Consider the following 22,656-nt stretch of genomic DNA (forward strand, 5'->3'; position numbering starts at 1 on the left):
AGTTGGAAGTCAGTTTAAAACCAGATGGTGACATGATGAGCCTGCACTCAGACCAGAGTGGGCTGTACCGCACAGGTGCGAGGCTGTGGAGGTGGTCTGACAGGGTTCTGAAGTCAGAGGCCAGGCCCCAGTCTCCTGGGCAGGGTCTGGACATGCACACCAGTGCTGATCTTCCCAACTCTAGATCACTACGTGCCAGGCTCTGTGCTAAGTGCTTTACCTAAGGCCTCCTGAGGTCACTTACTCTTCACAGCAACCCTGTGATTTAGGTGCAGTTCCTGTCCCCATTCCTGGAGGGTTAGGGCTATTAAGTTTCAGGGCTTGATTCAAACTATGTCTGTCTACACCTGCACTGCCCAAGGTGGTGGTCACTAGCACTAGCCTCACGTTGACTACTTGAACGAAAATGAAAAGTTCCCTTCCTCAGTTTTGTTAGCACATTTCACATGCTCAGAATATGGCTGATTCATGTTGGCCAATGGAGATTTACAGGGTGCTTCCAATGCCATAAAAAGTTCTATTGAACGGCACTCGTCCATGCTAAATTGTTTCCCTTTTATTCAAATAAATCAGCCTCAGGCGGTGCAGGAGCCATTCTTTCTAAGCAGGCTGTGTAGATTTGTCCTCAGGTGGGTCTTTAAAGAGCAGTCTTTTTTTTGTTTTTGCGGTACGCGGGCCTCTCACTGTCGTGGCCTCTCCCGTTGCCGAGCACAGGCTCTGGACGCGCAGGCTCAGCGGCCATGGCTCACGGGCCCAGCCGCTCCACTTGTTTCCAGATTTGGGGGAGGCAGATCCTCCTGGAGCCCTTTATCCCCCCGAGGAGTAGCCCAAACAACCTCCCTTTCCTTCCTACCTGATCATGGTTCCCTCCCTTCACACAGGGGCCCACACACTGTAATAGGAGAGCACAAAGACAAAGCCCATTTTGTTTTCTTTCAAGTGAGACTTCATTCCTGGCGGCCAGGCTGAATACAAGTTTTGCCAATTATAAGCATTTCTGGGGACAGTCTTTCTTTTAAATACAACTTTAAAATGAGCCTGGAAGTAGAAGGGGCAGGTAAGGGAGAAAAGACTGCCACCAGGACGGGCTCTGTGGACAGAGCTTCAACAGCCGGCCTTCCCTTCACTCCTTAATCACTAGGAGAATTATTGGGGGTGTCGGGGGAAGGACATACATAACTCCAAGATAGTTCCTGGCTTTTTTGTTTTTGTTTTTTTAAAAGCTGCTTTTTAAAGAAAAAAAAAAGAGGTCAAAACCAGCACCCAGATCTGAAAGACCTATGTAAACCAGCAGGAGAAACTGACTTCACTGGTGGTACCCACAGCAACTAACCAGTCTGGAAGAGACCATGCATGGTTGGTGGGTTCTGGAAGATGCACAGCTTGGAGAAGAAAGCCTGTTCCCCCAGGTTCTGTCCTGTGCCTGCCTGCCCTGTCCAGGAGTAGTGCAGTGGGGAGAGCACAGCCAGAGGGCGAGGGCAGGCAGCAGTCCTAGCAGGGAGCTACCAGTCTCCGTTTCCGGATACAGGCCCAGATCCACTCCGGGGACACCTGCTGGGCCTCAGGGTTCTTGTCCCTACTACCCAGCACATGTGTGGCTGAGGCCACGTCAAATTCCTGCGCCAGGTCCCCATCGAATGCCACAAAGTAGCGTCGGAGACGGCTGAAGTCTGGCGTGGAGGGTGGCAGGTAGAGCCGCACCCCGGTGAAGATGTCCAGCAGCACCTGCAAATGCACTGTGGTCAGGGCAGGCCCGGAGCAGGGCTGGACTGTGCTGGGGCAGATGGCTCTCCGCCCAGGGAGCGGAGACCAGCGAGGAGGGAGGTTAGAACAAAAGCCAGAGACAGGGAGCCTAGCGGTCAGGACACGAGGGGAAAGAGTTTACTGGAGGAAAGGTAAAGGCATCAAAACCCCGATCCTCCAGCCACTCCAGATTACATAGGACTGACACGCCCTTCCATCCTTGCCTAGAAGAAGAGAAGGGCGAGGAGATGGGTCCCTACACTGGGGACTTGGAAAGTACGCGTCTCCAAGAACCATCCAGGGGCTGGTGGGCAGGGCCAGTGGCGCTCAGACGCAGCGATGCTGCTTGATCAAGCAGTCCACTGTGTGTGCACTAGCTGACCAAGGGACCAGGAGCCCCGCTCGTGACTGCATGCGGACTCCAGGCTTCAGGCAGGGAAAAGACGGAAAGGTCGTATAGGTGCTCTGGGGACTGGGTTCAGGGCCTGAGTTCCCAGACCTCTGTGCTGACTCCTGGGCTGGGGTGGCACAATCACCGTGTAGTGACCAGATGTCGAGTTCTTTATCTGCCCTTTGGGGCATCAGCTCCCCCAGGGCTGAACCGAGTCACTGGCCTCAGTAGACGCTCAATAGCTGCTGTCAAACCAAAGACTAACAAGGGAGTACGAGAGGGAAGAAGACGGTCATCAAGCCAGTGCCCTCTCCCGCTCCTCGCTGGCTGGCCCTGTTCACAAACTCACACTACTGCACTCCCACACCCAGACTGGGCTTTCTCCCCTTTAATGTCAATTGTGACTTGGGGCCGGCAGCCGGCTGGGTCCCTGCAGCCTCTCGGCTGGGCTGGCTGCTCTATCGCCTGCCTGCTGGCACAGCGCTCCTTCCTCTCTGCTTGCTGGCCGGCCGCCTCTGCAAGGCAACAAGAGGGCACAGGGTGGAGCCGCAGCACTGCCAGCCCAGCCCGCGGCCAGGAGCAGATGCAGGAGGGCAGGGGTTGGCAGTTAGTCCTGATAACACCTTCGCATGTCTCTCAGAGTCCAAGTGCAGAGGGTTGGGCACACAAGGCTCCCCACCCCCCGGAGGGCACTGCTCTTCTTTCCCTCACCTTTGCTTGGCATGGGGTCTCATCAGGAGCCTTCCGCTTCTCTCCCACTTTCACAGGGGAAGGCTTTGCAGCCAGCTTGTTGCCTGCAGGAGAGAGCTCAGGATGAGAACCAAGAAGAGGGCAGGGGAGCGGATAATGGTCCCTGAAGTCAGGGGGGTACAGAGAAGGGCTGGGCCCTTCCTCTGCTGTGACCGTGGGTGAGACAGGAAGTAAGGGCTGTACGCTGAGCCTTTAGCTCAGAGGTGGCTTATCCCCGGCTCTGAGGGGCTCTCCCGGGGTCCTGTCATTCATATTTACAGAGCAGGAGGATGCCCAGCAGAACAATTTCTGGCCCATGGGTGGACACACAGCAGGAATGCAGCCAACGTCAGCTGCAGTGGACAGAGAATCCATGACCTCAGGGCTGGAGTGTGAGACTGGGTCCTTGTCCTTGGTCTCTGCCCTCGTGTCCATTCTTCATCACCCCAGCCCCTACCCTTCTCCTTACCGCCTTTGCTGTTGGAGCTACTCAGCTTCCCTCCTGCCTTCTTGGCACTGGCGGAGGGCTGCTTGGGGGAGGTTCTCGGGGCCTCGTGAGACACAGCTGGCCCTGAGATGCCCTCGTTCTCTCCGCTGCTGCCCCCTGTAGTGGAGTTCCCCTCATCTCCAGCTACTATGGTGAAAGCCGCCCGCTCCTTGGAGAGCTGGTACAGTTCCTGAGGAGGGGAGAGAATGTTGGTGTATCACTCCCTTCCCAGCCACTGGCCTCAGGCAGTCTGTGTGGTACGTTTTAGGTGACTGAGGAACAATGAGGGGAAACAGACACATAACAGGGAAAAGTGGCCTGGCTTCCTTGGTACTTTTCTAGCTCTGGCCCTGTTTCTGGAGTCATCAGCACAGATCACTGTTCTGTTCCCCAGTTCTTTTCCGCAACGTAGAGACTGCAGCCTGGGGCCAGGTCCTCCACAGGAAGCCGTGAGCCAGGAGCTCTCCTTCACCGGGACCCAGGGCTGCCCACGGGGCCCGGTGAAGGTAGGGCTCTCTAGCGGGAGATGTGGGTGGAGGCCCAATGCTGCTGCTCCTGGCCCTGCCACGGCTTGGTCTCCCTTTCTGATAACTGCCTTCCTTGCCCATCTCAGTGCAGCGGGGAAAGGAGAAGACAGAGGACGCAGGAGGCCAGGTGCCCTCGGTTCCAAGGCTGGGACAGTGGGGTACAGGACACACACACAGCCCAGGAGGTGGCACCTTGAGTTGGGGGAGGTTAGTGGCAGACTTCCAGTCCTTATCATCACGGATTCGGGTGCAGCGAGGGAAACGGATGGAGATCCCATCAGCTGTGTGTGCCTCAGATTTCGAGAATTCAGCCCCTGTGATCTCCCACACCGCAGCTTTCTGTCAGGAGTAAGTCAGGTCACTCCCTGGTTAAGTAGAAAACACCTCCCAACCAGTTAAAAGCAATACAGAACAAGTTAAAGTCAAAAAAGCAGTGGCTAACAGGAAGGAGATGAATTCAAGTCCCACTGTTGCTACTGATGCTGTGTGACCTTAGGGTAGTCTCGTTTCTTCTCTGGGCCTCAGTTTCTCTGTCAGTGCAGGAAGGGGTGGGCCCAGGTCACTTCTAGAGCAGACCCTCTGTGCCTAGAGGATGGGCAGTCCCTTTCTCTATTGAGGATGACTCCTCAGCGTTGACTGGTCATCCCTGTGCCTGTCACTTGGCTAAACAGTCCAGAGCCCCACCCTGGGTGGACTGTCAGTGAGGCCGAGGTGACGTCTCTGGGGCACTAGAGAATGTACAGGCTCAGTTTTGGGGCTGGAGGACCCCAGGCCCTGGACTAATACCTTAGGGTCTGGAACGATGAAGTCAGGATAGTAGATCTTATTGACTTTCAGCCAGCTGGGTATCTTGCTGGGATCCTAGAGGAGAAAAGGTACAGTCCTGGGCTGTTGCCAAAATGAGACTTAAACCCCTTCTTGGTCACGGGCTTGTGAGAACAGGTGACTTATCACAAAAGGCTGACCCTCACCCCTTGGGATCCTCCCTGCCCAGAGATGGTGTGGCCTGGAGGGCATGCAGGCCAGTTTCCACAAGGTAGGTACTCAAAGAACTTAAGGGCCTAATACTGCTCCTATGGCCAAGCAGCAGCTCTCTTTTCTGTGGAAACAGATAAATGATACCTGCAGCCCCCATAACACTGCCTGTCTCAGGAATGATTGCCAGTCCAGAGGCCAGGGCCCCCAGGTCCCCTCCTCACCTTGCTGATCTTCACCATGTCCAGTTCCTTCTGTAGGCGGGCGAGCGTCGCGTCATCGTGGCCTCCTGCACACTTGGTGACTGTGCACCACTTCTGGCTACTCGGGTCATAGCAGCCCATGAGGAAGATGGACATCATGCCACCTGTGCGGAGGAGGGACTAAATAAACTCGGGGGGGGGGCATGTCTGCCACCCCCTCGTGCCCTGTGAGGGGCAGCCTGCTGGAGGAAAGGGCCCAGGCCTTGGCATCAGAGTGCCAGAGATCACCTCCTGGATCTACCCCTTACTAGCTGTGTAAGTTTAACCTTTTTGAGTCTCAATTTGCTCTTCAGTGAATTAGGGATAATTACACCTAATGTTGGGCTCTGGTGGAGTAAAAGGAATTGAATAGAGCCTGGCACACAGAAAGATGCCTACCAGTACTAGTTCTTCAGACCCCAGCTTCCTCTCCAGTCAGGAAATGGAGATTTTCCCTGAGGAGAAAGCTGCCAGTCCCTGAAGAAATAGTTGGTGGTGAGCTTCTTTGTGCCAGGCTAGCACAGGGTACTCTTGCCTGATCTCTCCCTTACCAGGTCCGCAGCTCTCAATGTCCCTGCCTGACGTAGCATGGGTGAGGTTGGGGCCCCTAATCCCAGAGCTTTGGAAATCACGACTGGCCACGGTAGCAGACCAAGCCAGCAAAAAGGCCTGCCTATTCCTTGAGTGGTACCTTTCAAAGAAGTACCATCCCAGGGGCCAGAGGCCACCCTGACCTTTGCTCCCTTGCCCATAGAAGGCCCCAAGCACCACCAGGTCAGCTGTGTCAGCCATGGCCCCCTCGTTCAAATAGTCCTTCTTCACTTTCAGCCAATGACGCTTTCCAGGCTCATATGTACCCTGAGGGGAAGCAAGAGAGACCACAAACTAGAATGGACATTCTATGAGGGTGGGCTTTTTACCTCTTTACGCGACATACTGGATCTGTCACAGTGCCCAGCCTGCTCTGCTCCAGGCACTAAGGGAGACATACATAAACCCATCCTCTAGGATCCAGAACTCTGGAAAGACGCCCCCCAGCACTCACCCCCAAACACCTCAGACCACCACCGCCACCTCCTGGCCAGGACTGGAAAGGCTCAGGGGAGGGCTCTGCAGGAGAAAGCAAAGGATGTGACCGTCTTACCTTCATGTCCTTCAGCACCAGCCCTTCCAACCCCTCTTGGATCACCCGGTTGATCATGTCAGCCAAGTCAGAAGCTTTCTGAGGGATAACAGGAGAGACGCTGAGGTTGGTATGAGAACAGAGAAGGGCTCTGGGAGTGAGGAAGAGGGGAGTTCCTTTTCACACACTAGCAAAGCGTCTGCTAGAAACACCCTGACTTGAATAGAAGGAACAAAAGCGCTAGCAGAGCAGCGACCAACCAGAGAGCTGCTGCAGCTCAGAGATACTGGGAGCCCACCTGGGAAGGATGCTTCATGCCCTGCCCTCCCAGGTGGAGATTGGTAGACAAATACAGGCAGACCTTGTCTTCCTGTGCTTTGCTTTGTTGCACTCTGCAGATACTGTGTTTTTTACAAACTGAAGGTTGTGGCAACCCTGTGTTGTCAGATGATGGTGAGCATTTTTTAGTATTTTTAATTAAGGTACGCACATTGTTTTTTTAGACATAATGCTATTACACACTTAACAGACTATAGTATTAACATAATGTTTCTATGCACTGGGAAACCAAAAAATTCATATGACTTATTTTATTGTGATACTGCTTTATTGTCTAGAACCAAACCCACGATATCTCCAAGGTATGCCTGTATACTCATCAGCTTCCCTCATAAGAAAATAATTAAGACTCATTCTCCCAGTCACATCTGACCCAAGGGGCTCTCTGCCCTGCTTTCAAACCACTAGGACACTGCCTAGGGTGGGATTCACTCACTGCGACTTGCTTCATTTCTGAGAACATGATCCGGTTGGGAATTTCAACCATGTTATCGTGAAGAAACTTCCGCCGCTCAAACAGAGGCCTGAGGGGGACAGGAGAACTGAGTTCAGGCCAGGATCCTCCCACCCCCTTGAGGAGTTCCGAGGAGGGAAGGGGCACAACAATGAACTTCAGCTTCAGGGTTTGCCATGGCTTAGGGCCCTCATGTCTAACAGTTCTGCCTGCCCAGGGTGACAAGGGCTCCACTGGGACCAAAGACAGACAGTTATAGGCCATGGCACAGAGCCACTTAATTGTTGTAGTTCCTGTCTCTACCTCATCATCCCACACAGACTGTATAACTCCTGGTCCCATTTGAAAAATAACTCCGACTCTCATTTTCTGCACCCTGCTTCACCCCAGGCCCCAGGTGGGCTGGTGCTTGGGTGAGCAAGCTGACAGGCCTCAGGACCTGAAGCCCAAACCCCAACTCCTACCCCCGCAGTTCTTTCTCCCTTCTGTCTCCTTCCCCTTCCACGCTCAAGGCTGGTGTGGAGGGTGGGGGCCGGGATGCCTCTCTAAGGGAGGAAGGGGCCAAAACGGTTTCTCAGGGTCAAGAACTGGATGCAGCTAAGTCAAGACTGCTAGTTATCCCTAAGAAGGCCCCAGCCACAGAACACCGACAATCACAAGCTTCCTGTTGTCGGGCTCTTCCAAAAACAAAACCTCTGAGCTGAAAACTATCTGCCTCATGTACCCGTAGGTGCTGCTGAAGATAAACTGAAACCCTACTGTGCTCATAGTCTGTATCTCATCAACAATCCATTTTGCTGTGGGTGGTTGAGTTTCCTCTGTGACTTAAGCATTCAGAGCCGAGACCTGGTCAACACATCAGCTCTTCGTAACATTGAATGTGGAGCTGTGTAGCAACTGTGCTGGCTCTCAGCTCCCTCCCGCTGCAGCTCCTGGGCACAAAGAGGCACCAGCTCCAGCCACTTCTCCTCCCTCCTGTCCAATCTGAAGCCCTCACCTCCCCACCCAGGAATCAAAAATAGATTCCTCACCTATCCATCAAGCTGACATCATTGAAGTAGATACAATCAAAAACAAACAGGCAGACATTAGCATCCTGGAAGGCAGCTTTCTGTAAGGGAAAATGAGGTAGTAGGTACATAAGGGACAAAAATAAGAGGGCATGAAAAATGGGGAGTACCAGTCCACTTCCAGAGACCCTCTGAAGCATCTGATACAAAAGGTCTATTTGTGCTGTGAAGTCCCTGGGCCATAAGGGCACTTGACAGATGGTCCTGAATAGAGACTGACCCAATTATAAGTTAGTTGCCACTACTAGCTCTTTTTTTATGCAAAACACAAAAACACATTTAAACTCAGGGCTAAATTCAGAACCAGTTCAGAGATGAAGATAAGCTTGATCCTAAGTAAGTGATACATTCCTCTCCATTCAGACTGACAGCACACACATGTGCACACACTCACTCTTGCACATCTGGCCCTGAGCCAGTACCTTGTGCACTCCCAGAGTCCCAAAGGGCAGTGGTTTGCCTTTCTTGTTGTCGATCAGGAGCACCTCAGAGTCCAAGATCATGCTGTGGCCCCCGGGGAAAGCCTGGGGGATGTAGTCCTTAAAGTGGGCCACCTGGAGGCAGAAGGGGAGGGAGTCAGGGAGGGAGTCAGGCCCCAGAAGGAACACAGAACACCAACATGTGCAAGTCGAGCTAATGTGCAGAATAGACCTAGGCCTCGGCAGCCACCTAGACAAGAAGAATCAGCTATGTTTCGGGACCTCTGCCCAGACCCAGGAAGAGGTCAGCCCATGTTGAGGTCATTTTCTATTGGCTGCAGAGGAGAATTTGCAGGAAAAAGGAAGAAACTGAGAGTGAAAATGAGGGTGGGGGGCAGACAAACATGGAATGGAGGGAGGGAAGGTGGGCAGGCAGAGATTTGTGCAGGAGAACGGACCAGTTGGAAAAAAGATGGAAGGGAAGAAATGAATCCCCTCAGGAGGAGCAATGAAATGTGAGGAGCTTCTTCTCTGAGTGGGAGCTCTGAACCCATAGCCATCTTCAGAATGAGGAAGAAAAGGATGTTTGGAATTGGATTTTTTTCCTATGAAAGGCAGAGGCTTAGTGTTTACAGTCCTACAGGAAGAGGTCCCACTGTAACCCATGGTGGCCCTTGCCGAGTAAGGCCACGAAGGCAATCCAGGGAGCATTACTGTGGTCCAGTCCTCCCCTGGGCAGGGCACTTAGGCCATCACTGCCTCAGAAGCTTGGAGGGGGTACAGGAAAGGCCTGCACATCCATCCCACTCTGCTTCCATCCGGGATCCAGCCCTTCATGAACCAAAGCAAAAGGGAGAGAGGGATGAATGAAACTCTGGTAAGGGAGAGCAGAGAAACGGCTCCCAGTCTGGAAAGCTGTGCTCAAATGCCTTCCTAAGAAGCAGGAGGTGTCCCTAGAACAAGCTCACCAGGAGCTGTTCCTCAGCAGTTTGACTGTGAGCCCTCCCTACGGAGCAAGTGAGCCCACACTAATGCTCACGGGGAGGTTGTGCTCAGCTTTCCAGAACACCCAAACCAAACGGTCTGATTGCCCAGTGCTCTAGCAGGCGGGGGAGGCTGAGGTAAAGATGAGAGCCCCATACCACGTCTCCTCTCCTGGGGCTCTGAGAAGCGAAGTCTGAGCTAAGACTTCAGAAGGGGGAACAAGAACAAGAGGTTTACCTACCCTCCAGCTACTGGAGCCAGATGTTTCCACTGCTTTTCCCTGGACACCCCCAAAAGCTCCCAGAGGCCCCGGGAGCTAAGAAGGGCTGAGGGGTGAGGTTCTCAATGCCCTCTGATTGAGGGCAGGATTCTGGGCTCCCAGAAATCCTTGTGGGATTATGTTTACATCTGAACGTAAGCTTCTGGAGGGGCAGAACTTCCACTCTTTTTTTTTTTTTAAATGCTGGATGCCCACTACCTAAACAGCAACCAGAATATACTAAACACTTGATAAATATTTGTTGAACAAATTAATGAATGACAGCCCATTGGCCCTTTGTACCTGAGCCATGACTTAGCTAGGGGGGAGCACACAGGACCCAGAAACGCAGAAGACAAGCACTGCACGTGGCTCACCAGCTGAGCTCGCTGTCCCGGAATCACAGCTGGCATCATTGCCCACAGGCTCTGTGCTGACTGACCCGCCTGCGCTCTTTGGCTGTCCCTACTGAGCAGCCCCTCATTATTGGAAGAGTCCAAAACGGAATACATGCATTCATTCTTTCATTCAACAAATACAAAATAGACCCTATTTTACACCAGAGCTGGAATGGCTATGGAACATTGGCTTAGAGATTCTTAGAGGCAGGAAGTGAAAGAGTCCCAGTGGAAAGGAAGGGACCTGTACCTTGTGCGGCAGGACTGGCTTGAGACTGCGGCTGAAGTAGCTGAAGTGGTCCCCGTTCTTATGCACCTGGACTCGCTCCCCATCATACTTGATCTCAGAGAACATGCCATTCGGACACTTCTTCATCGCGTACTCGATGGACTTGCAGGCCTCGGCCTTGAGGTAGGGAAAGAAAAGCCTGGAGACTTACAGGTGCTCTTCCAAGAGGGGCTGCTCAGCAAGGACAGCCCAGAGCCCAGGTCCCAGGGACCAACAGCCAGAGCATACCCCTAGGGCAGGCTGCCGAAGAGGTGATGGGAATGGAAAAGGCTGGGCAGTGTCATATTCCAACAATAAAAGCACCACCGAAATTGACACAGGAGCTTGCATTTTGAGCAATATATGAATGCAATCCATTGTAGAGCAAATACAATTCCACTGAAACAGCATTTGATTTTTTTCTCAATAATAATTTAGGGTCTTGTAGGGCCTCTGGCTTATTACTGAACACACAGTTATCTCAGCACAGGGGGTACGCAGAGGTAAGATTAAAGTATGCAGGTGACAGTGAGGCTGGCAGGATGGCAGTGATCAGGAATCCCTAGGACAGGACATGACACAGGAGTGCTTATTGACATACCTGTGCTGTCCTGACTCAAACAACAATGACTATCATCTTGGAGGTATTTCTATGTGTCAGATCATACACAAAATTTCATTTCATCCTCAATGTTGTATCTTATGCCATAAATATTGTTGTTTTCGCTTTATGAATGAAAAAGCTGAAGTTCACAGAGGTTAAATGCCCATTTTTGGTTACATAGCTAGTAAAGGGCAGAAATGAGATGTGAATCTAGGCCCAACTCCAAAGCCTGGGTGGTTAACCAGTAAGCTGTATAACCCATGCCACTCTTCAAATGACAGGCTGTAGAAGAGACTCCAGATAGAATTCTTACAAAAGTCAGAAAGGCCATAATGGAGGGGACCGGTCCCTCAAGTGGAGATTTCACTATTTTGGTGCTGGCTGTCCCACAGAATACTTCCCTGTCCCAAACACAGAACCCTAGACCAAGACTTCAGTAAAACACACAAGACCGTTTCATACAAAGCAGCGCACCCCACTGAAACAATGCAAAGGCTCTCACAGCAGGCATGGCAGCAGATGTGGACAGTCCTGATGCATAAGAAAACCCATGCCAGAAAGGAAATCTCATTTCTCATGAAATGAGCAGAGGCCCAAGAAGAGCTGGTCTTCATTCCTTAAGCTTCCTCTCTTTCCAGAAAAAAAGGAGACCCAAGTCACCCTGGCAGAGGAAGCCTGGCTCTGTCACCAATTCTCAGAGCTACTCTGAGGCAGGTCACAGAAACAGGAGTTACTTCATACATCCACCTGACTTCAGGAAAGATGACAGGTGAACTGCTCTAGGTAGACGCTTCAGACTTCATTCCCATAAGAAAACTAAGGACCAAGAGAGGCTAAGGAACTCACCTAAGATTCTACAGCTTGCTGATGGCCGAGCCGGGCCTAGATCTCAGGCCTTTCCACCAGGTCACGCCGTCTCCTCCTCTGCCTTTACTCTTCCATGAGAAACAACCTCTGCATCTCTACTCTTCCTTCCCCAAACTCCTCCAGCCAACTTGCACAGGCTGTCAACATCGTACCCTACCTATCAGATCTCACGGGTAAGGACAGTAACCTTGGATAGGAGTAGAAAGCAGGGCCAGAGCAGCGTCCTTACCAGCATGGGCTGCACCGGGGTCATCAGTGAGGCCTGGACACTCAGAGCTCGTTTCCGGCCTGGCTCCTTCTTCACCTCCTGCTCGTTGCGGAGGACCCGCTCCACCACATCGTGCAGGTTGCGCGAGGCTTTGAAGGCTTCATAGGCATTAGGGTCTAGGGCATCTAACCTGCCAAGGCCAACAGGAGCAAGGAAACAAAAACCACTGCCTTTGACCTTAATGCTTTGGATAGCAGTCTGTCCTCAGAGAGAGGAGGGCTCCCAATATATGGGGAAGGAGTTATGTTCTATTGCCTAAAGACTTTCACAGGAGAAAAAGCTCTTGGAAAACTCAGCTCTTTTGAGATACTGTGCTACATGGATGCTGCCAGCAAAGAGGGGGCTGGAATGGGCAAGCAACTCATACCATAATTATTGAACATATTCCATATGTTTGATTGTAATAACTCTGTGAAAAGGTACTGTTATCTCCATTTAACGTATGAGAAAATGGAGGCTGAGCTAGGTCAAGTGATGGGTCCCACAGGAAGGAAGAAGGGAGAATCAGGATTCAAAACCAAATCAGGGCTCCAAAGTCCTGACACCAGCTGACAACAAAGAAAGTGGGCAGCTTCAACTATCAGAGCACCCGGTACTTACACATGTTTTGCACCTGAGTTCATCTTCAGATCATGTTTGATCAACCTGATGATGCACTTAAGGTCATTGGCTGTACACCTAGAGGGATGAGGCACATTCAACTTGGTCTTTGAAAAGCTCTGCACTCCCAAACCTTCCTTCCCTAGTGATTCCATCCCCCAGGCCCATCCCCACCTGGAGGCGATGTCCTGCAGGGCCTGTTGCTGCTCGTCCTCCTTGGTGAGCTTGGAGAGCCGCAGGAGGAATTCATCCACCTCCTGGATGGTAAGAAGGCTCTTGGCAGCTGGGGGGAAAGACTTGCTCTGCTCAAAGAAGACTCTGATTGTCTCTGACACGTCACCCTGTCTCCAAAAACCAAAATGCCACTGCAGCAACCCCAGAGTGGCCAAGTGTAACCCCTGAGTCCCCAGGACTAAAGGGTGAATCAGAGATTTCAATCACCGCTCCTATCCCCAACTCACACATATTGACCTCACTTCTTAAGAATCTGTCCCACCCACAGCTCATGGAAAGGGTACCTCCATCCACCACAGGATCTGGCCACCTGCCTTAGCTGAGAAGTGATGCAGGAACTAATCCAGGGCCAAGCCAATTTCAGGCCTGTTAGAATCTGAACTAAGAGACAGATATGGTCATCAGATAATGGGGATGTTTGGATAGAAACTTTCCACTGTGCCACAGCTGGAGTCATGAACAAACCAAAACTGAATGGTAAGCCCAAGTTATAGGGGAAAAAAAGCCAGAAAAAGCCAGGGTCTAGAATAAGAGCCCCTGGAGAGATAGTGGGAAGTCTCAGATCCAGCCCCTCGAGGTCTAGGCCTCTCGGGTGCAGCAGCAGTATAAGTTCAGTCCTCAGAACCTTGTGAAACTAACAGCTGTAGCCTCCCACTCAGCTCCTCTCATAATGAAAGCTTCCTCAAGTGGGTTTCAGTTTCCTAAAACAGTATGTGCTCCGCCAGAAAAAAGAGGGTACGGGTGCTTGGCTAGGCAGAACCCCACCTGGAATCCACCTACCCTCCCCTTCCTCTGACCTGCTCTAGGTCTCGTGCCATATCATCTGAGTTGCAGTTAAAAATGCGGCTGAAAAGCTTCACAATCTGCTTATCATTCAAGTTGTAAACACTCTTAATAACACCCGGCAGCAGCAGCTTCACTGTTAGGTACACGTCACCGTGGAAACCATCTGTAGGAGACAGAAGAAAGAAACCCTTCTTGAGAAATGGAGCTTAAACAAATAAATACATAACCTCAAGGAACCAAAAGAGATGTCTACATTGCTGCCCTTGCCGTGACGGGACCACAGGGTAGGGTGTGCATTTCACTATGGCAGCAAAGGCCGTGGCGTTGGGTGGCTGGTGGTGTGCCTCCCTTCTAGCCCCTGGATGAACTCCTGCATGGCAGAGCCATGTCTTTCACTGTAGTGTCCCCAGTGATGAGCACATTACAGAAGCTCAATGATCATTTGTTAGATGAATGAAAGAAACACAGTTGGAAGATTCTATCCCCAAGCTGTGCAAGTGGTTCATAAAAACCTAATCAAACATGCAGGATAGTGAATTTTCCTCTTGGTCAAATGGGATAGGTTCTTCTGGCCTCCTGGGGGGCAGAATAAGGGAGGAAGAAAGATGCCACATGTTTGGAGCAGCACTGGCTACACACTTCGTGGGGCCCAGTACAAAATGAAAATGTGGGCTCTTTGTTCAAAAGTGTTAAGAATTTCAAGATGGCAATAGCAGAGCATTAAACCAAGCGTGAGGCCCCGTGCAACTGTACAGTTCACATGTCCATGAAGCGGCCACGACTCTGAGCTCTTTAGAGAAGAAGCCCATCCAGGATGCTCGAGGCCCCACCTCCTGCTGAGCCTTTCTGAAGGAAGTCCTGGATGATCTGGGTCTTCGTGTTGTAGCTAGGATTTTCAGCCACCATGGCACACAACTTCCGAAACTCACGTAGCAGACAATCCTTGTGCTTAGGGTCACATTTGCTTGAGGACAGACTTGTCTTAGGCGTAGGTATTGAGTGGGCTTCCCCAGAGTTGTTGGGCTTCGCTGTTGGGAAGAGGAAAAGAGAAGACAGACAGCATAGATGTTTCATTTTGCCTTGCTGAGAAGGAAGAAAGGGAAACTAATAGACACTCTGCTGGTGCTCTATACATATGTAGCTTCACTTAATCCCCCAAAATGAGCCCTTTGGGCGTTGATATTATACCCATTTTATGGGTAAAAAAGGAGAGGTCAAGTGATCTCCCCAAATCTCACAGCTGTTAATAGTAAAGAAACGACAGCCTCACACTGAAGCAGAAGACCCGCTGATGTGCATCCCTTTATATGATTGCTTCACAGAAGAATAAGGGCCGTTTTCATGCCAAGAGTGGTCAGGACGATCTCAGAGCACTTGCAAAGCTGAACCCAGAAAAGTTGGGATCAGAAAGGGGGAAGAAATCAGGGGACTCGTTAGTCAATCTGAAACCATTGCTACTGCAGATTGTCAGAACTGGAAGAAGACTTAAAAATTATCTAGTTTAATCTCTTCTTATTGATGAGGAGACCAAGGCCAGAGGAGAGAAGACATTCCCAGCTCCTTGCCACTCCCACCCAACCCCACACCACTTTCTTTTCTTTCTTATCATAAAAACAAAAAGTAGGTCTTTCCTCCAGACACCCCAAATAACTGTACAACTCTTTTGAGTTGATCCTCTTTTACCTCCTTGTGACCATTTACAAAGTAAATTTCATTCTGCAAGCTTGCAGCAAAGCCATTAGCAAGCTGTCTGCTGATATAAGTGTCTTCTTGCCTGGGCTCTGTAAATTATAAATCTATCCTCATCTCTAACCCGGAGTCTAAAGAGGATTTTAGGGGACAAAATCTCCAAAATGTCACTGTTCAGCAGCTTGTAAGAACTAGAACACCTCATTTCTCCCAAATTCGCCCCCTAGAACCAGGGCCCTTCCAGAAACACACTGCCCTTACTGTCACCTGGACTCTTCCATATTTCTATCTTTGGCCTACCACTAGACAAAAACCAAACAAACCTCGGAGTTTTAAAATAATAAAAAATCCCAGAGTCAGACACTGTTTTTGCAATTTTATCTCCTTTATTCCTTGTGAGACACTGTGGGATCAAGGCAGGTGTTGCCATTCCCACTTCACAGATGACGCCACAGAGGCTCAGACCAGGACCCAGGTCTTCTGACCTCAAGTCCCGGCTTCTTTCACTCATTATAGAAGCAACCTCCTCAAACAACTTCTGAGCCCATGTGTTTTGACTTTATTTTCTTTAGCTGAGGCAGTCACAAGAATGTCTCCATATAAAAGAAGTAACAGGTTGTAGGGTAAAAGACCACAGGTGCTGGAGTTAAACAGACTTCAGTGTAAATACTAACTCCGTAACGATGCGGAGCATTGGCTTTCTCATTCATAAAATGGGCCTAATACAAGTACTTCCCAAAGTTTAATGAAAAACAAATGAAACCGTGTATGTAAAAGCCCCCAGCCCAACGCTATCTGCTACACAAGGCCATGCAGGACATCTCCCTTCTTCTCTACTTTCATCTCCAGTTTGGGCAAGTTTAGGCATGCAATTTCTCAAGATTCTTCCATTATCAAAAAAAAAGGAAGTAAAGGGCAGGTTATGTCTGATCCAGGTAAACTACTTCAAGGGGAAAAAGTCTTGACAAAACAAACATCTTTTTGCTGCAACAGAGATTAAAATATACAAAGAAATGCTATACAAGTGGGGCAATGAGCATTAGCCATTACCTCTCTGCTCAGATGGAAGCAAATTACATTTGACCCTTCAACAACACAGATTTGAACTACATGGGTCCACTTACACACAGATTTTTTTCAACAGCAAATAAGTACTATACAATCTGCAGTTGATTGAATCCATGGATGCAAACTGAGGGTATGGTAGAACAATGGATATGGAGAAACATGGGATAAGGAGGGTAGACTATAAATTTTCAACTGTGTAGAGAGGGTTTGGAGCCCCTAATGCCCATGTTGTTCAAGGGTCACCGTATTAAGGAGGCTAGATAGCACAGAATGTTCACTCTTTTTTTTTTTTTTGCGGTATGCGGGCCTCTCACTGTTGTGGCCTCTCCCGTTGTGGAGCACAGGCTCGACACATAGGCCCAGCGGCCATGGCTCACAGGCTCAGCCGCTCCGCGGCATGTGGGATCTTCCCAGACCAGGGCACGAACCCGTGTCCCCTGCATCGGCAGGCGGACTCTCAACCACTGCGCCACCAGGGAAGCCCCCAGAATGTTCACTCTTAACCAGAGTCCCAAATAGGATACCAAATTAAAAGGAGGACTGTAACAGCTCAGGTAACGCTGATCTATCTTACCTGAAAAGCCAGAAAATTTCCGGGGATTGGTATTGGTGACAAATGAGGCACCTTTCACTGGAGATGTCACCTGGCCAGTGGCTGTCAACTTAGCCTGGACAACAGCTTTCTTCTTTGGTGTGTTTGCTGCCTTGGAAGACAGATCTGTAGGACCCCAAAAGAAGGGAAAATATCCTTCAGTGAAAGATCCCTGAGAAAGCTTCTAAAGAATCTATCAACTGCTCTTACAGCCTGGCTAGGTAAGTTACTACCATGGTATTAACCCAATGCTGACTACTGGCTGGCTGGTCTTCTAAAGTGGAGGTAGTGAGTAATAGGTTATTAGGGAGAGGGTGTCCTGGGGACAAAAGACTCAGTTACTCTTTATTTTCATTAGTAACTTAAATTTTCATAGACACTGTCCACCCCTTATCCCACATATAATAATCTCCAGATTATTTGGAGGAAATCAGAAATCACGTCTCAACAGATAAAATGTGGCGACCTCAGCTTATGGAATTAGCCCCAATTTATAGATAACCAAGAAAGCAAAATGAAGATGGATAAACAGAGCATGTTGATTTGGTATAAGTAGGAAAAACCTTCCAGCTGCTGAGTTTTTTGAGCTGACAGTTTACTTCTACCTCATGTTTTTCTTCCTCTGAATGAGATGGGTCAAAGGCTGAGGCCAATGGCTAAGGCCAGGCAGGGCAGGAGGGGAGCTTGAGAAAAAAATGTATGTGTAGTTTTCTCTCCCAGAAATCTCTTTTCCTCTCAAAGAACAAAGATAGATGCCCATTTTAGAGTACTCCTACAGTGACCAGAACTAAACTTAATTGAAGATATGAATATTACTTTATAGATGAAGACACTGAAGGTCAGGAAGTACAAATTGGATTTGTAAGTATCAGTATAAGATTTCTAAAATATGCATACATGTGAATATGCACGTATGTGCACATATATATCTGTATATATGTTTTTGCGTACATACGAACATATATTTTCTAGTTCTGTCTGCTGAAAGGGCTTAAAAGCAAGGACACCTCATGGCACCCAGGACATGGAACATCTAGATTTTGGTCTCTTATGCCATTTCCCCACTAACAGGAATAAGGACTCCAGAGAAATGGCTGATTCCAGGGATAAGATAGGATACATACAAGGTAAGCCTAAGAGCAAGCATACTGTTATGCCAGAGAATAAGGAAGTACTTTAAAACGTTTTTAAAAATGTGATTTGGGCATTGAGGACAGAAACTAGCTTAAAGGGGCTCTCAACTGGCCAAATATGGGACAATTTAGTACCAAATTAATACAGTACAATTATAAGCCACCAGGAAAAAGTAGTAATCTATGAGTTCATACAGATAATAAGTTGATGGATAAAAGGGTGTAGTGGTAGGTACTCTATTCTTCAAAAATGTCAATGTCATAAAAGAAAAAGACCATGGCAATGTTCCAGATTAAAGGAGGCCAGAAATGACAACTAAATGAAATACCCGATCTTAGATTAGGATTCCATACTGAAGGGAGAGAAAAGCTGTAAATTATCTGATCAACTGACAAAACTAGAATACAGATGGTGGATTAAAGTATTATATCATGATAAATTTACTGGTTGATAGGTGTATTATGGTCAAGATATCCTTATTCTTAAGATATACACATTGAAGTATTTAAAAGCAAAGAGCCATAACGTATGCTCAAATGGTTCAGGAAAAAAAAAGTGTGTGTGGAAGGTGAGAGTAAGAGAGAGTGTGAGAGCGCACACACGTGAGAGCAAAATGTTAACAATAGGTAAATCTGAGGGAATTCCCCAGTGGTCCAGCGGTTAGGATTCTGCGCTCTCACTGCTGAGGACCCGGGTTCAATCTGTGGTTGGGGAACTAAGATCCCACAAGCCACATGGTGTGGCCAAAAAAAAGGTGAATATGAGCATTCTTTGTATTATTTTTATTCTTGCAACTATTCTGTGAGTTTGAAGTTATTTCTGAACCAAAAATTAAAACAAAGACAGAAAGACAAACAGGAAGAAAGAAATTGGGCTCTACTCTCATCCCTTTTCTTCTCAGCACCAATAAGATGAGAAAGCAGTATTCTCCATCCCACCTGCAATGTGTTGGATTATCTGTTCTTTCTCATTATCTTCCAGCTCTTCCCAGCCTTCCAGCTCTGTGAGGTCCTCAATTTTTTTTGTGGTGGCCCGGGCCCGCTCCAGTTTCTCAAACATGCACTTAATGTGGTACCACTCTTTCATATCGCCCCCTGACTCTGAAAAGGGATTGGGCACCACTTTGCCGATTCGGCACACCCCCTTTACAATCTTTTCCTTGCATTTTTTGCAGCCGGCTGTGCCACGCTTGGCATAGTCCACACAGAACCGTTGCTCTGCCATCTCACAGGGGCCACTGCAGACTCCCACATGCGACCCTGGCAAGAAAACAAGGCAGGTGGCACGTGGTCTTAGATTGCTTTCCTGGAATGACACAACAGGCTTTCTTCTCTGGAGGAGGTGGTGTCCATGAAGAACTGTTTCCGACCACCGGCTGAACTGTCTTATGTCAGGCCAGTGATGTTGTTCTCGGAATAGGCACAGTTCTTTTTGGCTGAGCGCACGGAGAGTTGGTGGTAAGAGGATCTTAAAAGCCAAAGTCATACAGCTGCATGAAAGGGTGAGAGGCAGAAAAGTGAGTTATAAACGAGGAGGTAGGCTTCTAATTCCCTCAAAGGCAGACATCCTAACACAATCCATGCTGACCAATCAAACATTTCCCAAAGTATGAGAGATTTTTTTTTTCTTCCGGCTGTGCAGCACAGCACGTGGGATCTTAGTTCCCCCATCCAGGATCGGACCTGCACCCCCTAAAGTGGAAGCTCAGAGTCTTAACCACTGGACCACCAGGGAAGACCAGGTATGAAAGATTTATTGCCTACTTGATTCAGAGTTCCAATACAGGAAAATTCAGTTTGCAAAAGGATGTTCAATTATCTAATGTATACATGTGTATCTAGTAAATCACAATCAAGAGACTCCAAATAACACAAAACCTTCTCTCAGGCCACCAGCAGCCCCTAATCCTTAAAATGGATGGTGAGCCTTAAGAATAATAAGACCCTAAAGTTTCTTTTTAATCATCAAGAAAAATTACATTGAGAGTTCCCTGGTGGTCTAGTGGTTAGGACTCTGCACTTTTACTGCAGTGGCCAGGGTTCAAACCCTGGCTGAGGAACTGAGATCCCACAAGTTGTGTGGTGCGGCAAACAAAACAAAACAAAACCCACTACATTATGTTCATAAAGTTTTTAATGTGAAATATAAAATATATGCCGTCCTCAGAAAATAATTAAGCCACTATATAGATGTGCGATTTAATCAGAAGCCCTATTTTGAGAGGCAATTAAATGGAGCCTAAAACCAGACTGCCTGGTTTCAAATCCTAGCTCATTGGCTGTATGACCTTGGTAGGTTACTTAACCTCTCAGTTCCTCAATTTCCTCAACTGTAAAATGTGGATAATAATAGTACCTGACTCAAAGAGTTGTCACAAGAATAAAGCCCTCAAAATCAATGAAGCAGTTATCCTTTAAGCTGAAGCTCCCTATGTGAAACTAGCCTGGTTATAATTCAGCAGCTTGAATTGGGAAATGCTGAAGTAGCTGAAACAGCAAGAATCAGAGGAACTGATCAATCAACCCAAATGGAAACAGGTATCATATCCACATGGCATCCCCCACCTTCTTATATCCATATTTTCTGAAGTATCCTCGCAGTTCCAACTTTAAACAGACTGGACATTGTTTTCAGCCCGCACCCACCTTTGTAGTGAAATTGCTATTGGGTGATAATGGAAAGCAGGCTTTACTTACTGTACTGCAACATGATGCAGAGGACAGCAGGTAACTGGGAATCGAGACGGGAGCACAAGTGTGACCATACAGTTCAAGGACTATGTTATCTTTGAGAATTTCCTTTAATTCCCCTGAGTCTGTTTTCTTATTTCTAAGACAGAGAAAATAATACCTACCTCACGGGATGGCTGGGAAAATTAAAATAAGTCCATGGGGGGAAGGCTCTGAACTCCCTGAAAATGTATACAAAAAGGTGCACATTCAGCATTGTACATTTTGTGGGGGGACAGACAGTCATGATTTTCAGGAAACTCACAAAGGTCTCTATAACCCCCAGAAGTTGAGGAACCACAAAGGTGAGGTACGGGAAAGCACGGTAGGCCCGTAAGAGGCGCTCAGAACAAGGTTCACCACCTTCCCTGGAGGGCGAGTAACGAAGCCCTCCCCTCCCGCCCCCTCCCCCCGCCCCCCCGCCGGGACCACAGGAGCCGACAAGAGAGGACCTCCCTCGCAGCGCCCGACCCTCCGCAGGGCCCAGGAGGCGCTGGGCCACAAGGCACAAAGCCGCTGTGAGGAACCCCGCCTGGCTCACAGTCCCCAGAGCCGCCGCTCAGCATTTCATCAAAGGGAGCCGAAAAGGAAACCACTGAGGCCTGAACGCAACCGGGCCGGGAAGTGAAAGCCCCGCGACAGCTTTTGCCGGAGGGCCTCCCCGCGACGCTTTCGGGAGTGGGCACGGGCTACTACTGCCCGGGGCGAACAGCGGGGACACCGGGAGGGGACGGGGAAGCGAATCCCTCGATTCGGGCAGGAGGAGCCTCCAGGACACAGCCCGGACGCGGCGGGAAGAGAAAGGCTCCCGAGGTCCCTCCGAAGCCCATCGACTTCAGCGCGGCGGATGGGCAGATCCAGCCAGAGCAGTCCTGCGGCAGCCGGGGGCACCCTGCCTCGGCGCAGGCCGGTGGAGCTCCCCGGGGGCCGCCACGTCACGGAGGGTGTGCCCTGGGGCTCCCCGGGCGGGCGGAGGAGGAGGTCAGGAGGCTGGCTCCCAGCCGCCCCAGCCTCGGAGCCCGGGCTGCCTTTCTCCCCCCCGCCCAGCCCAGCCGCGCCGTCCTTCACCTGCCTTCCCGGCTCCGGCTCCACCTCAGGCCTAGGGCCAGGCACCCACAGGCCGCGCGCAGCCACCAAGGTTGTAACGTCTGTCTCTTTAAATCCGGGTCCTTGCGCTGGCCGCAGCGCGCAGGCGCAGAGGTCCTGGCTCCAGAGGCGCCTCAAGTCCCCGCCCCGCGCCTGCCACGTGGGCGGTAGTCAGGTTCCCCGGGAGAGGCCTAAGACTCTGTATTGGGGCGTGGCGGAGGTGTTTACCCATCAGGAGAAAGCCCAGATGCTGGGATGAGGCGGCGCCTGAAGGAATGGTGGGGACACCCTGATTTGCTCTTTGTTTTTTAAATTTATTATTTTTGGCCGTGTTGGGTTGTTGCTGCACGTGGGCGTTCTCTAGTTGCGGTGAGTGGGGACTACTCTTAGTTGCCGTGCTTGGGCTTCCCATTGCGGTGGCTTCTCTTGTTGCGGAGCATGGGTTCTAGGCGCATGGGCTTCAGTAGTTGTGGCACTCGGGCTCAGTTGTGGCTCACAGGCTCTAGAGCGCAGGTTCAGTAGTTGTGGTGCACAGGCTTAGTTGCTCGCCGGCATGTGGGATCTTCCCGGACGAGGGCTTGAACCCGTGTC

At 49.9% G+C, this 22,656-nt stretch overlaps 1 protein-coding gene and 1 non-coding gene across 4 annotated transcripts; one reads left to right on the forward strand and one right to left on the reverse strand.

Annotated features, from left to right (window-relative positions):
• Positions 1–534: 534 nt before the first annotated feature.
• Positions 535–22,150, reverse strand: LIG3 (DNA ligase 3). 3 transcript variants are annotated; one of them, XM_060291323.1, is made up of 21 exons: positions 22,048–22,150; positions 21,105–21,161; positions 19,189–19,739; positions 17,099–17,242; positions 14,598–14,795; positions 13,779–13,930; positions 12,922–13,088; positions 12,748–12,825; positions 12,109–12,277; positions 10,391–10,546; positions 8,503–8,634; positions 8,042–8,121; positions 6,993–7,080; positions 6,239–6,316; positions 5,829–5,952; positions 5,077–5,219; positions 4,664–4,738; positions 4,070–4,216; positions 3,333–3,540; positions 2,846–2,928; positions 535–1,725 (listed from the first exon to the last, which is right to left on the reverse strand). In XM_060291323.1, exons 3-21 carry the CDS (start codon positions 19,733–19,735, stop codon positions 1,492–1,494), a joined length of 3,003 nt encoding a protein of 1,000 aa, XP_060147306.1. In that variant the 5' UTR covers positions 19,736–19,739; positions 21,105–21,161; positions 22,048–22,150; the 3' UTR covers positions 535–1,491. The 3 variants fall into 3 exon arrangements, with proteins under 3 accessions (XP_060147306.1, XP_060147307.1, XP_030706331.2); XM_060291324.1 differs by having other exon boundaries at positions 21,105–21,157; positions 22,048–22,138; XM_030850471.2 differs by lacking the exons at positions 535–1,725; positions 22,048–22,150 and adding an exon at positions 1,734–2,649 and having other exon boundaries at positions 21,105–21,157.
• On the forward strand, positions 20,238–20,309 carry TRNAK-UUU (transfer RNA lysine (anticodon UUU)). The gene has a single exon. It is a non-coding gene; the product is annotated as a tRNA-Lys (tRNA).
• Positions 22,151–22,656: the final 506 nt, after the last annotated feature.

This window comes from Globicephala melas, chromosome 20 (genome assembly GCF_963455315.2).
Source record: "Globicephala melas chromosome 20, mGloMel1.2, whole genome shotgun sequence".
In the NCBI taxonomy this organism is placed as follows: Eukaryota; Metazoa; Chordata; class Mammalia; order Artiodactyla; family Delphinidae; genus Globicephala; species Globicephala melas.